Genomic DNA, 14,892 nt, shown 5'->3' with positions numbered 1-14,892 from the left:
TTTCACTTTAATTGCTATATTTTATTGAGTCTACAAGAAAGCCTGTATGCAAGTGGTGTAAATACATGTATAAAATTGCAAATACATAATATTACACGTGTTGTGACATTTTTAATTAATTATTAATATAGCTGATGGATCAGCAGGACTTACATCTATATCGTCTTGGCTCAGTTTTTTCTCGAATATACATCCGGAAATACCGTCCGTGCGTAAATATGTGCATCTAATTCAAATTTACTTATGCACTAAATTATCATATCTCTATTCACAATACAGCAGAATGGATGCACTTATTACTTTTATCCAGTGCTTTAAGTGGCCTTTAAGTTGTTGTTACCTCCCCTGAGGTAACAACAACTTAAATGGGTTTTATATACAACAGTCAACAGACAACCTTATACAAAATAATAAATCATTTTATTAGTTTGTGGATTTGCTTGAGCTAGAAAGAGCTACTGAACATAAATAAAATGTGCAAAAAGGTATTGAAATTTATTTTTAACAAAATGTATATAAAATAAATTATAAAATAATTTGTATTTTGCTCTCTCTCTTGAGTCACTGCTGGTATCAGCAGCAGCACTTGTAAAGTGTACCTGCAGAGCTTGGTAGTTCTCCCATACTGCTTTCACTGTTCTCTCACTTGAAGCAACCCAATGCACTGATAAAACACGGCCTATCACAAGGAGACGTTGTCCAACATTGTGAGCACTCTCGGTTAACTCCCTTTGGTTTTTTGGTGATGCATGGCAGAGGGAGTAAAGCTGATCTAAGAATATTTTAAAGTGGTTGATTCCTCCTACCTCCTTCAAAACATCACAAACTGCCAGTTCCAGTCTGTGATTGGAACAATGCCAGACAAACAGGTAAGGGAATTTGGAACAAAGCTGCGCAGCAACTCCTGCTTTCCTCCCAAGCATCACTGAGGCTCCATCACAAGCAAATGCCAACAAATGTTCCTGTAGGTAGTGAGGGTCAAAGCCATTATTATGAAGACATCCTAACAGTGCTTCAGTGATGTCCTTTGCTGTGGTCCCCTGCAGCTCAATCAGTTCAAAAAATATTGTGTCTGGATTTTCACTGGAAATAGCTGACCGCAGGCACACGACAAGCACAGACTTTCCACTTATTGTAGTGGATTCATCAATGAGCACACACAATTTTCTTTCATTCATCACTATGTCATTGACTACCTTCTTTTTCATTTCAGCTGCAATGTGATCCAGTATATTTGCACATGAGTTATTAGAGTGCAAAACTCTGCCCATCTTGACACCATTTAAGACTTGCAACTGGACATCTATTGGCATGTCTGTAAAGGGACGCCCATGCTTGCCAACCTTATAAGCTGTTCTAAACACATTGCAAGTTGAAGCGTAGTCAGCCTCTCTCATATCTTCAATGTGTTTTTGCATTGTATTTTGTGTTGCCTTCTCTTTTATTTCAACTGCTTTCTTGTGATAAATTGAGTCTCTGTGCTCTTTTATTTTCTTTCGTAGTGAGTTTTGTTGTGCAGCCTTGTCCCTTCCAAAAGACGAGATTAAGCACCCACTCCACTCCTGCGACACTCTCTGCCCTTGCTGCATGTCCACGCGAGCACAAACTTGACTACACACACTACGACCCAACTTTTGATTTCTGCTGATCAGCCACTTGTAATTTGTGGAGAAATACCGGACTTGTGCTTGGGACCAACATTCTGGCCACTCATGCTCGCTAACGCGGCTGTTGTCATCGGTAGAAATGGTGTCATTCTCGTCCTCGTCGTCGCAAAAAGTGCCGTCGTCCGCGGCTGCGGCACTAGTGCAGCTTTCATTAGCTTGCGTCTGACCTGCAGCGATATCATTCTGGCTTGGTGGGGTGTCAGCCAGCGAGTCCTCTGATTCTGACCTTGTTCTTTTACTACTCAGAGTCTGAAGCCAGGAGAGCATATTAAGTGTTCATTGTTTTTGTATTTTAACCGAGCAGCTGTTTGCGCGTTTTACACACCCTCTCCGGACCACGTTGAGTTGACATGACAACGGCAAAAGCGACGCATGCGCTTTTCACTTGTAAAACACATTGGTGTATGGGTAATGTAGTCTCTGCTCTCGGTGGGACGAATTAGGAAGCGTGCTTGTGAAGGGCGCTCTGAAAAGCGGCAGCGCAGCCAAACGATTATAACAGATGTGCAAATGAGAGTACCGGTACGCTAAAAGCACGTTCTGGGCGCATGGAGAGGTGGCGGTACTCTCAAGAGCTATATTTAGAAGTGGCGGTACTGAGTACCGGCGCGTACCGGCCCACTTAAAGCACTGCTTTTATCCAAACTGTGGCAGAATATCATGAAAATAGCACAGACGTCAGGCAATCTAAAGTGTGCTGTACAGCAGAGGTGTGGACTCGAGTCACATGACTTGGACTCGAGTCAGACTCGAGTCATTAATTTTATGACTTTAGACTTGACTTGAAAAAATGTTCTAAGACTTGTGACTTGACTTGGACTTTTACACCAATGACTTGGGACTTGAATTGGACTTGAACCGGTTTACTTGAAAAGACTTGATATTTTACCCCAAATATAAAATTTAACATGCATATTATAGAGATTGAAAATGTGACGTCGTTCACGGGTAGAACCGCAAAGGATTCTGGGAACTCGTGGCAAGCGGTACTAGCGCACGCAGGCTTTCAATTAAAATCAGTTATACAGCGATAAAAAGAAACACAAAAATGTCAAGAAGCCGTTGTATTATTAACTGCAATAGCCGGTCGCATGACAGCCACGGGAAGCCGACGGGTAAAGAGATCGGTTGTTATCGGATTATGTCGTTGAAGAGAAATTGTTCGAGCCATGTTTCCGAAGTAACAAAGAGGCGACTGGATTGCAGCCATTCAAAGATCAAATATAACGTCCCAGAACACTCCAGCTCACAGGTTAGTCTGCTCCAAGCATTTACACGAAGGTCAGTGTTTTTTAGTAGTTAATACGTCATTTTCATAACATAATTGGTGATATAGGTTACAAGCAAGTCTGTCGCTGAACAGAAATTGTCGCGCTATGCTCCTTTATTTATTGTGCATAAATAGTGAATTGTCCTGACACAATATTGCGTTTCGCTTCTGTTATTATGGTACATTGACAAAAACATATGCTTTTATTCACAGGATAAAACAGGTTTTTTGTATCACTAATTGCCCAGTACGATTACAGCATACAGTATTATTGTCACTGCTACATTTCTGTGATGCTACCAGAAATTATTTCCACTACTAATTAATTACCGTTGAGCTCAAAGGTCCTATTAATAAACGGTTAAGGAATGTATATTTATGACGACGATTTGTGAGACTGGTAAACTTATGATACGTACGATGGTCTTTCGTTCGACACGGTGCATTTCAAGGTCCTGTACCCATCTGTCGGTAAACTGTACCTGGGCTTGTTGCAGTGACCTGAAGTTACTAAACTTCATGAGTGTGTGCACTCACTCCAAGAACCGTATGATTATAAATATGCATATAAATATGCTAAGATGAGATAGCTGACTTCATCTAACTAGCAAATGTTGTCCAGGCTACGTTGGTGATACAGTTTTTTTTAATGTGTATGATATTTTTGTCATGCGATTTTAAAGCTGGTCCTACAACCGCATCCAAGAATAACATGCAGCTTATCTCAGAACTGTCGGTGAAAATTATTCTTGGAGCTAAGTTTAATTGAGCTGCATTTTAAAGAGGTGCAATTTCACAATTTGTGTATATTTTCTAAGTTCACTATTTTGTCATGTGTTGAGAAAAACACAGATTTTAAAATTACATGGTCTAATATTTACATTTAGCATAACTGCAACATTATTTTTTCGTTGTTTTTTTTTTTTAAAGACTCGAAAGGACTTGAAATTCAAAGTTTCAGACTTGTGACTTGACTCGGACTTTTACACCAGTGACTTGAGACTCGACTCTGACTTGCCTGACATTACTTGAGACTTGACTTGAGACTTGAGGATAAAGACTTGAGACTTACTTGAGACTTGCAAAACAATGACTTGGTCCCACCTCTGCTGTACAGAGATAATCATGAAATCGTGCACATACACACCACAGAACCACAGACCAAAAAACTCAAATCAGCTGCAGAAAACAATCCTTTACATTTAACTAGTGAAGCTGCAAACATCAGCTCAGTGGGCACTAATGACCCTCCTTCAAACTGTTCTTTAGATTTTATTCAAAGAGTGTATGCATAAAGATTTAGATACATATAAAACATAAAGTTTATATATTCTTGTCACGATCTGGTTACAGGGACTCAAACGCAGAGCGGTTAGGTGTCTCCAAGGTGTAGTTTATTTACAGTGCCAGTGCAATGTATGTACAGGGAAGGGATCTAAAACTCCGGGGAATCACAGGGTAGCTCTCTCACACTCGCTCACGTCTTCTTTGCTCACACTCACACACGTTCACACGGCAGGGAGGACGCAGGTCCGGGGGGGGGAGAGAGATCTGAGGCAGAAGAGAAGGAAAGTCACCAACTAATCACGAATTATGAAGCACAAGTCCACAGGAGCTGTGAGAACACTAACGTCAGTAGTACAATCCTCCAGCGACGAGAGGATCTGTGTTCCAGCCTCAAATAGTGCTCCCGGTGATGACAGGTGATTGTTGTCAGGTGTGTGTGTGGGCCAAGGGCGGGAGCCCACAGTGAGCTCCGTCCAGGCAGAGAGGGAGAGAACAGAAACAGCAAATGTAGCCTTGTGGGGCCGACCGGGCAGGCACGGAGACCATGACAATTCTGCATAATACAGTGTCATGTGGATGCATTTCCCTGTGTGGTTGGCCAATAAACAGCATATTTTAAGGGTTAAATTGTAGATCTATGACTTTTTTTCTATGCTTGCAATGATCAGGATCGTTTATTTATTCTATAAATAGTAGCCATCCTTAACCCAACTGGACATTTAGATAACTAAAACGACAACATATTCTCCTTACATACAAACACAGTTTTATTACGTCATTCACACACAAACACACACAGGTAAATGTAAACCACTCAGATTAAAAACTCACTTTGCAAAAATGATTCAGAAAAATGCAGAAAGTAAAAAGAAGATTTTATTTAAAATAATATTTAAAAAATCCAACTTCACATGTACAACTTCATGAAACAGTTTATTTGTTGATTTGCCGTACAGCTGATTAGTAAAGATCCTCCCCGTGTTTTCACATCCCAACTAAATCCCTGAATAAACAATAAAAACAGAAGTATGTTGGAAAATAAAAGTAATAAACATTTTACAATTTAAAACTGTGAAAAAAGGAAATTCTTTCCTACATTAGAGCCATATTTATATCAAACAGGCACTCAGAGAAAAACATAAAGTGACATTTTCCATCATAGAAACAGAAACAAGAACAATTTCATTACAAGGAAGAAAATCAGCTACCGCACATTTAATGTACCCGACTTGTATTTTAAAGTGCTCAGAGTGGTCAGTAAGACCAGAAAAGTGTTGCTTAATGCAATTACAGTACACAAGGAAACTATTATTATTATTACAGCAGATCTAATGGACTCAGCTGGACATTTAAAACCCACAGGTAAAAAAAAAAAAATGCAGCATTTTCTATAAAAATCTAAATATAATTCCTTTGGTTACATTAAGCACCTTGTTTTTTTCACACATTCGATCACACAAGTACCTGAATTTAATATTTTACATCAGTTTTCTAAGAGGAGAACTGATTTCAGAATTTGAGGCATCTTGTATATTTAAGAAGTTCACTTATGTGACTACACCAGGGGTGTCAAAGATAAGGTCCGGGGGCTAGAATCAGACTGGCACAGACTCCATTTGGCCCGCAGCTTTGAAAAATGTGAAGGTGCGCATAAATTGTGGACTTTTAACTGCATTTTCACTTCGTCTCTATGCAGCTCTAGATTTTGGCAACACTGTGCATGCGTCGTGGCCTGGTTAAAGCCAGATGTCTATGACTGTGTCAGTTTTACCGTCATTTCAATGATATATCAGAAAGGTAGCTCAGAAAAGAAAGGGTGGTAGTTTTTTCAGCATCTCTTGCTTCATCATTCCTGTGTGAGGTCAGGAGTCTGTCAGAATATTGTGGCTCTGCAGCTATTTACCAAAACACACATAAGAGCTGTGACATACATCAGCTTTGGAAAATGTAAAGGATAGAAAAAAAAAATTTAAAAAAAGATTTTTAATCAAAAATAGCGTGACATTCATTGTGCAGATCCTTGTCTCTCCATTTTTTTGACATCATAAAATTCGTTTTTAAAGTCTCTTTGCGTTCCTGAGAAATTCGATGGATTAAAAAACCCTCTTAGTTTTCTTGCAGTGTTTCAATCTGAGAAAGAAAACAGGTGTAAATATTGTTAGATAGTTCACACTGTTCTGCATAAGACAACAAATGAACAGACGTAAACCCGGCTTCTCATCCACAACTTTGTCTCTGCGTGTTGGGGTGATATAGTTTAAATGGATGCTTCTTCTGCCACCCAAAGCGTCTTGATTTTGATCATCGCAGCGTGCTGCCATGTATCAAGCGTAATTTTCTTCTCTTACTAATTTTTGCACAGTGCATCTTACATGAAAAGTCGCACGGTCCTCCTCAGTTAACAGAAGAGAGCAACATTTATGTTTATTTCGAGGGTTCTCTTGCAAACGCTGCCTGCTTACCTCTGCTCTTTGATTACATTTAAACACAGTAATTACAACAACAGGTCACAGGCCATTTTAACTTCACACTGAACTTTAAATACTCGAAGTGCGCTCTCTGATTTCACTGGAACATTTTAAAAGGTTATATTTATTTTTGTGCAAATAGCCATGTACGTGCTTTTCTTATCTAAGTGCAAGGACACATTAGATGTACTTCATGAACTTTTGGATGTTTAAGTAAAGGATTTAATAATATTTTCTGACATTTTCTACCTACCTTCTCGTCTGCTTTAATGGCCACTATACAGGTGGATCTTGGCGAACGAGACAGTCTCGAAATACTGATTGTGGCCTTTCTCGTAGATGACAAAGATGTACTTGCGGTCCTCTGCAGAACCGCTGTCCAGTGAAGTGATGCAGGAATAGCCGCTCGGTCCCGCCCATATCTGCATGGCTTCCTTCTCCCAAGATTTGCCGTTTGTCAGCGACCATTTCAAGGTTAGGTTCACTCCTGAGGGAGATTATGAGGTTATTTACTCGATCACCCAACTTTATAACATAAATCTTAGAGAGTTTTCAGTTCAATTAAAAAAAGCATTAAGGGAATCCTCGATCATCGTATCTCAATCTCTCCACTTAGAGAGCATAAACCATTGTGAATCTATTTCGGCTGCTTTGGTGCAAATTAAAGTGACAACATGAGAGGCAACGAGGAGACAAACTACCAAAAAAGGGAGTACTTTTGCAAAGACCATTGCTCTCGCCTTATCCATCCTTTCTGATTTTTCTGTAGTGTTGCTCTGTGTTAGTGTCCTTCTCACTATTGGTACTCTGGTTGCACAGATAGTTCAGTGACACATCCATATGTGCCACAAGAAGGTTTGCTGTGCCACCCAGTACAGTCTCAAGAGTGTGGAGGAGATACCAGGAGACAGGGGAGGTTACATGAGGAGCTAGGCAGGGACGTAGTCTCTGCTCCTTTGTGCAACTGCCAGAGCACTACAAAATGAGTCTACTGACATTCTTCAAGATTGTGCTCCATTAGTGTTTTTGAACAGTGTATGTTCACTGGAAGAGGACTTATCCTCATTATCGGCTCCATATTTTGATTATTAAACTCTGGAAGAGAATTACTCATCAAAACAATCGTTCTTTATTTTATTTGGGCCTTTGTGCAGCCCTTCAGTTCATCTACTATTAGAAACAAGACATTTTACCTCCCTTTCTGTCCTTTGAGCTAACTGCTCTCTTTGACATCATACAGAGACAAGAGTATAAAAAAACTGTGTGAAAGCTGAACATTTCGTATGAGGAGAGATCAGTGTAACTATATCTTTACTTAAAATAAACAAAAGTACTGCATACAAAACTAGAAACTGTGCTTCTACAGAATTAAAGTGCTTTGTTTACTAGAGTTTAGCGCTTCTCACTCTTTTCCTCGTTGCAGGGGTTGGTGAAGTAGATCACGCCCTCTTTTTGCAGAGTTCCAGCTGCCACTACAGGATCCACCAGTGCCTCGTCAAAGATCAGGCCCTCCAAGGGCAGGGTCAACCCTCCATCATAGCTGTGCACCACAATGCGACACTGACAGTGGTATCTGTTCTGGTTCCGCACGTTGATGGCGATGGTGCCGTCAGTCAACTCAATGGGCTGGAGAAGAAGAGACGGAGAGAAAAGACTAAATGCTTGTGTTAATGCTTGTGTGTGTCACTGCACAGACCTAGCTTTAGTGATATCACATTTTATGAACTTCTCTTTTACTATGATGCCAGTTCATAGAATCTACAGAAGGAACTGAAACTGGCAAAGCAGGTAACTATGTGGAAGTTTCATCCAGTTTTATAGGAATGTGAAAATACTGCTTTGGTAAATGTGATTTCTCTTAAAGTCACACTGAAATCAATTTAAAACTTAACCTTTTTATATTCTTTATATGTTCTTTTACATCATCATAGTGTTTACTTGTTTGTGCTGTGTGGTAGCTGTGTGTCTGTTGGATCATTGTCAAAAAAAGACATTTTTAATCCCAGTGACACATTTTCCTGGATACCTCTTACCTGGCACTCATCAGGGTTAAAGTCTTGTGGTTTCTTCTTGTGGTTGTAGGGGATACTTTTCAGCGCCGCACCGTTGTACCAGGTTTCCCCGTGGTCGTCGCTCAGGATGCAGAAAACACCGTCGCCGTTCAGCGTCCCGTGACCGCAAACCACCAACCTCCCCTTTGCAGGATTGAAGCGTTTCTGTAGTCCAGAGCAGACAAAACAGGAAGAAAGATGGTGATCAGAGTCAGCATCGTGACCTCTGTTATAATTCTTATCAGTGCATAGTATTACATCTGAGTAGATCACTAAACACCTAAAGGTTTCTATTTAAAAAGCAAACCTTTTGGGTTTACCGAGGCTTTAAACTGAAAAGTAATGACTGAATGAATCTGGGGGGGGGTTTATTATGCATGTTGTTGTTTTTGTGCTCTCCTGCAACCTCAAGTATTTGTTCCTTGTTTAGGTTCTTGTTTCAGTTTTTAAGTCTTTTTTTATTATGCTTTAACTGTGAAAATTGTTTAAAGTCATCAAAATCTTTTCCAAATCTATCTGCTTTAGAGATACAGGTCACTTACATTTTAAGTAGAGCAAAAAAGCAGTAAGCCAAGAAGTAGATTTTTTTTATTCCCTCTGAATTAGAGCAATAAAAGCACTCGAGTTCAAACTGGGCGCTGGTACAGCAGGTAAACCATATGTGATAAGGTTATTCCTTAGGCCCAGGTTTGAATTTTTCCCATAGCTTTCCTGGTTTCTTTCTTCTGTCCTTTCTAGAATAAAAACTAACAAGCCACAAACTATATCTTAAAACGTATAAACGCCAAATATAGTTGTTGTTTTTTTACATTAACAGCAGTAACACCTGTTGATCACCTGTGAACTATTAAATCTTTACCGGAAAAGTATTTTTTTTTTAAAGAAAAAATATTAGTTTGCATATATGAGTTTAAATTTGCATCATTCTTGTCATGGCTAACTGTGTGGGGAAATAAATGAGGACCCAAGAGCAGGCACTCGCTGAGATACGAAGGAGGTTTATTGCAAAATAAAACACAAGGAGAGAATGGCAAAACGGAACAAAAGATAATCTAAACTGGGAGGAATAAACTTTACACAGACGTAAAGCTGAAAACACTCATATGAGACAGAGACCTTCAGAATAAAACAGGAAACTCACACATTCGAAGACACAGACCAAGAAACATGGACTTTACACAGAGGGAACACACGGGCAGAGAAAACTAAACACAGAACAGAGGGGGCACAGAGAAACACGAGGGGCAAGGGATCAAAACCTAGGAACCATGGAAATAAATCACTAATGAACTCGACATTATACAAAAATCTCAGAGAACTGAAAACGCTGGGTCAAAATGAACCAGAACCGTGACAATTCTTGCAACATCAGGCATTTTTGTGTAACTGATTCTGCATTTTCAGGAAAAACTAATCTGTCTATGACAATGCTGAGGTCACAGAAACTGAGAATAGCTTGTATGGAATATGATACACGTGGCATCACGAGGTCAGGCGTGCACATGGTCGGTGAGTTTCAGCTTGTGACGCCGAGGCTGAATACATGTCGGCACTTTCACATGGTGGATCATTTGACCTCAACAAGAAAAGACGAACAACGCGCCTGAGAGAGGCTGTGATATGGCATCAAAAACAAAACCAGGCAGCTCAGTTTATAACACTAAGTTCATTTGTAATGAACTGGTTCTCCATGAGGGATTTAAACCCTGTTGTGCCAAACTGTTGCACTTTCAGGTGCTATACTGACCATTTTCTGTCTGAGCTTGAAGCTATGAGGATCTCTGCTCTCACTTCTTTAATTTGGACAGGATAAAAAAAAGAGACAGGAATCGAGAACCAGCTCCAAACTGTTCCATCACTTAACCTCCAGGCTCATCAGTTCCTTTTGTTAAAGCTAGCTGCTAAATTCACAGCAATGCAGCCTTTTGCACACATGAAAGTGTTTCTACACAGAGATAATAAAGCAGTGCAGGACAGCTCTCCTTCTACACAGAAAACTGATCAAGATTAACGATCTGATCCATCAGCAGATTCAATAAGGGCTTTGGTGCTTCTAATGCACAAAAAACACTCTTTTCACTGACAATAAAAGATTCATACTGCCAAACCAGTGCACTAAGTTTGCACACACGTGCAAAATTATGCATAATTACAGAGGTGGAAAGCCACGCAGTAAAATCTTACTTTATGACTTTCATGGAAATACTGAGCTGTCAGGATTCACATGATCACAATAAAAATGAATCTGGCTTAAAGGTCATTGAAATCATTTTACATCTTGAGAAGTTCACTCACTTCAGTGTCACATGACTCTCTCTCACCTGGAGGCCGAGGCCCGGCCCGGGAATGAAGTTCTTCACCCCAAGCGTAACTGAGAGGTTTCTGGGCGGGGTCCAGCTGAGGCCGTCGTCCCGGCTCTCCACCATCATGATGCTGGGTGGGCTGCAGTGGTCGAGGTAGAAGCACACGTCGTAGATCAGAATCACTGAGCCCACTTCCTCGTCCACCACAACGGAGCCTAAGTTCAGGCCGTCCGGCTTCATCCCGTCATCGACGATGAAGCTGGTCGGGGACCAGGTGGCTCCTGGAAGATGATAAATTGTTCAATTTGACGTTTTATGATTTAACTTTCTACTCACGGAACAGTTGTGTTATAACTCTGAATTTTTTTTGTCTATATTTTCCACTAATTTTGTGCATTTTCTCCTTTTAAAACCAAGATTTCAGTTTTATGTTTGGGGCTCAATCACGAGAATTTATGCAATCAAGCTGTTGTATTGCTGTTTTTTTCTACAAACCAGGGCTAAAACTGTGACATGTGTGACATAATTTTGAAAATATTTGTAAAACCAAATATCTGCTGCAAAAACTGACTGATGCTAATGATAATGGCACATGTCTCTTAACTGAACTGGTCTCCACAGAGAGGGCAAACATCAGAGACAGGTGTGTGAGTCTCTGCATCGCGCTGCACCGTAATTGTTTTAATCGCACATGAGGTTAACACAGGGACAGTTTTCAGAGTTTTCAGGGGGATGGACAAATGAATCATGACTGTGCTGCTCTTCTACAAATCCTTCTTAACGTTTTAAGCTATCGTGTCTACAGACAGAGCGATGATGCTACCAAAAACACAACCTCTTGAGCAGAGGTAAAAAATAAATGCTGTCATGGCTCACGACAGGTATTAGCTGATTGCTCATTTCCAGTGTATTGTATTTGATACCTCTTTTATGTTAGTTTTTGAGACTTCTACATCATCAGCGTGATTTTTCCCCCCAGAAAAAAAAACCTAAACAATTTGCACAAAAGTTACAGATGTAGCAAAAATGATGCAAAAGTGTTTTAACACCTTTATCTGTTTATTTATTTATTATTTTTTGCATTTGGCTTTGACGTCTGCCTTTCTTCCCAGCGCTTCCACTTCCCAGTCTTGTTTAAAAGTGAAGTTTTGCATGTTTTGACCCTCTGTGTTGCTCTGACTTGTGATCAAATGCACGTATACAGGCTGTTAGTTTGACTCAGCTGAGTCTTGCCTTTGTCTGTGGAGCGCCGCATTGCAATGAACTTCGCTCCACGGTCAGCAGAAGAAGTCTTCCTGGCTTCTGAAAACGCCAGCAGGCTTCCTTTGGGGGTGAAGGTGAGCAGCGGGATCCTGTAGGTATTCACCTGGCCCTGGGACCCACTCACCCACAGGAGCTGCTCCTCAAACACCAGGGGATCAATCTGAACAGCAGGGAGGAGGGACCCACTCACCCACAGGAGCTGCTCCTCAAACACCAGGGGATCAATCTGAACAGCAGGGAGGAGGGCAGATAAAAAGAGTCAGGGATGACTGAGAAGTATCTACAGGCAAAACCAGTTTGGCCAAGAGCATCTTCAGCATACTTTAGGTGTCATGTGATCGTGCTTCGAGTTTTGGAAATTATTTTATTTTATTCAACTGCAACATTTACCTAAAAATTATTTATACCTTAGAAATCCCCAAATCATGCAAGTTCTAGAGAAAAAGAAACAAAAAGCCTAACATTTAACCTTTAATGAATCGATTTCACTCTAACCAACCTTAGCTAACACGTCACCAGCTCCACCGCACACACTGCAGGGCTTCAGCATGCTGCTATAACCCGGTAATAAGCAGGTAATAACAGGCACTGTACCTGGGAAGGGTTGACGGTGAGGACACACGAAGACGCCAAAGCAGAGAGTAGTAACCACAGTGCAGAGAGCCGCCATGCTGCCATGTTTGACTTCCTTCTCGGATTTCTTCTTCTTCAGAACAGAAACACACAGCAAAGATCGCGCGAAAGCCTCTCTTTTATCTCGCCTTACTTCTTTAACCAACACATCTTCCCAATAAGTCATATGACAAAGACGGTCACATGACTAAAGCACCTATCAAAATAAAAGAGGAAACTTTACTTGATTTAATTTTTAATCCTAACGACTGATTATAGAATATCGTTATTTACATTACATAAGCAAATAATGCAGTTACTTTTATCATGTCTTTTTTTTAAAAAAGGTAATACGTATTCAAGGTTGTATTGTGCATGTTGTACAGTTTTACACATCCTTGCACATCCTTCCTTAATAATTAAAGGAAGAGTTTCATAGTTAAACTAATATTATAGATGTTTTACAGAGAAGCAGGGAAGTGCAAATCACATGTACAACATCAACAACAAAATAACGTTTCCGAAAGCACTTTTACATAAAAAAAATAAACAAACAAATAAAAGAATTGACAACAAACTAACATTTAGGAAAACACTTTAACAAGTCCGCAACAAATTAACAAGTGGCTCTTGACGGAAATGGATTGTCTGAAATACCGGAAGTGACTCAACGATTAGGCTTACTACATTATTTGTAGTACAGAAAAGTGATTTGTAGTCAGCTAAACAAGGGCTTTTCACAGAAGTAGTGTTCAGTTAATGTTTGAAGAGATTTTACAAAAGAGTATGGGTGAGATAATGAAGTTCAGATTTTTAAATGCCACGGGGATTTTCTTAAGAAAATATCCAGGCCTTAAAACCGTCATGGTCCACACTCCAGCCCAGCAGGTGGCGGTAAAGCGCCTTTAAGTTGACGGCAGAAGAAGAAGCAGCAGCTAAACACGGGATTTCAACAAACGGACTTGTTGCGGACTTGTTAATTTGTTGCGGACTTATTAAAGTGTTTTCTTAAATGTTATTTTGTTGTCATTTTTTGTTTTTGTTTTTTACGTAAAAGTGTTTTTGGAAATGTTATTTTGTTGTTGATGTTGTAAATGTGATTTGCACTTCCCAGCCACCGTTCTATACAGTATTAAACATATTTTTGTTTGTTTGTTTTTATTTTTGGAATAAATGTCATTGGTGTGTAAATTTTGAGCATGTAATTCTAATTTTCTTCGATTTCAGATGTCCATTCAAAAGATAAGAACATGGAAAAGGTTTCATGCACTTACCATTTTTATACACATGGGGGCAGAAACAGCACGGACGCCTGTCATGCACGCACACACACACACACACACACACACACACACACACACACACACACACACACGACCAAAAAACAAAACAAAAGCAAAGTTAGAGCAGAAAATGATTTTTGTGCTATTTACTGAGAAAAAAGTTTAAACTTTAAACCTTTACAGTGAGGAAGGACTCTTATTGGTGCGATATAACCTTTTCTTGAAAAGATACAAAACATTTTCAAAAACTGTGTGTGCCTAGAGGTGTTTTTCAGTAGGAGGGGCGGAGGGAAATCTGGTGGTTAAGATATAAATCAGTAAACTAGCATACTCACTTAAGTGTCAGTGCACATTATACATCTCTCTTTATATTCTTTCATATTCTGCAGCAGAACAGCTGCTGATTGCACTTTTAATTATTAAAACTGCCAAAAACATGAATGCCATGACACTCCTGTGTGGATGTGGAAGGTGCTGTTTGTCTTTTAAGGGAGCTGGTGCCACATTTAAAGGTAAAATGTGAAAAAATTACTAATACACAGGGTGCTGTGGCTGTAGATGTCTGATTTATTGTCCAAATTTTTATGTCTTTTGGGACTGTGTTAAGATCTGACCTTTCTCTGTTCTGTGTGATTTAGCACGCCTTGGTCTGGGGATATTATATTTAGATCTTCACACGTGTGAATCC

General features: G+C 39.9%; 1 protein-coding gene, 1 long non-coding RNA gene and 1 pseudogene across 2 annotated transcripts; 1 reads left to right on the top strand and 2 right to left on the bottom strand.

Annotated features, from left to right (window-relative positions):
- Positions 1-376: 376 nt before the first annotated feature.
- On the bottom strand, positions 377-2,329 carry LOC146682799 (E3 SUMO-protein ligase KIAA1586-like; annotated as a pseudogene).
- A 2,749-nt stretch (positions 2,330-5,078) lies between these two features.
- On the bottom strand, positions 5,079-13,114 carry LOC146682797 (sialidase-1-like). The gene is made up of 7 exons (XM_085446263.1): positions 12,904-13,114; positions 12,280-12,535; positions 11,065-11,327; positions 8,726-8,908; positions 8,099-8,318; positions 6,946-7,179; positions 5,079-6,354 (listed from the first exon to the last, which is right to left on the bottom strand). Exons 1-6 carry the CDS (start codon positions 12,985-12,987, stop codon positions 6,959-6,961), a joined length of 1,227 nt encoding a protein of 408 aa, XP_085302389.1. The 5' UTR covers positions 12,988-13,114; the 3' UTR covers positions 5,079-6,354; positions 6,946-6,958.
- Positions 7,103-8,838, top strand: LOC146682798 (uncharacterized). Its single transcript, XR_014917534.1, has 3 exons — positions 7,103-7,166; positions 8,116-8,480; positions 8,775-8,838. It is a non-coding gene; the product is annotated as an uncharacterized LOC146682798 (long non-coding RNA).
- Positions 13,115-14,892: the final 1,778 nt, after the last annotated feature.

This window comes from Copadichromis virginalis, linkage group LG22 (genome assembly GCF_057382275.1).
Source record: "Copadichromis virginalis isolate Kocher_CV1m ecotype Utaka linkage group LG22, C_Virginalis_male_GT1.1, whole genome shotgun sequence".
NCBI lineage: Eukaryota > Metazoa > Chordata > Actinopteri > Cichliformes > Cichlidae > Copadichromis > Copadichromis virginalis.
This window is presented reverse-complemented; position numbering and strand designations above follow the sequence as displayed.

Bases quoted from the DNA above. Each gene is read 5' to 3' on its own strand.
- LOC146682797 (XM_085446263.1), bottom strand. From the start codon at position 12,987: ATGGCAGCATGGCGGCTCTCTGCACTGTGGTTACTACTCTCTGCTTTG. The intron at 11,328-12,279 runs GCAAGACTCAGC...ATCATCTTCCAG, and splicing joins GCGGCGCTCCACAGACAAAG to GAGCCACCTGGTCCCCGACC. The intron at 8,319-8,725 runs GTAAGAGGTATC...CTTCTTCTCCAG, and splicing joins TTAACCCTGATGAGTGCCAG to CCCATTGAGTTGACTGACGG.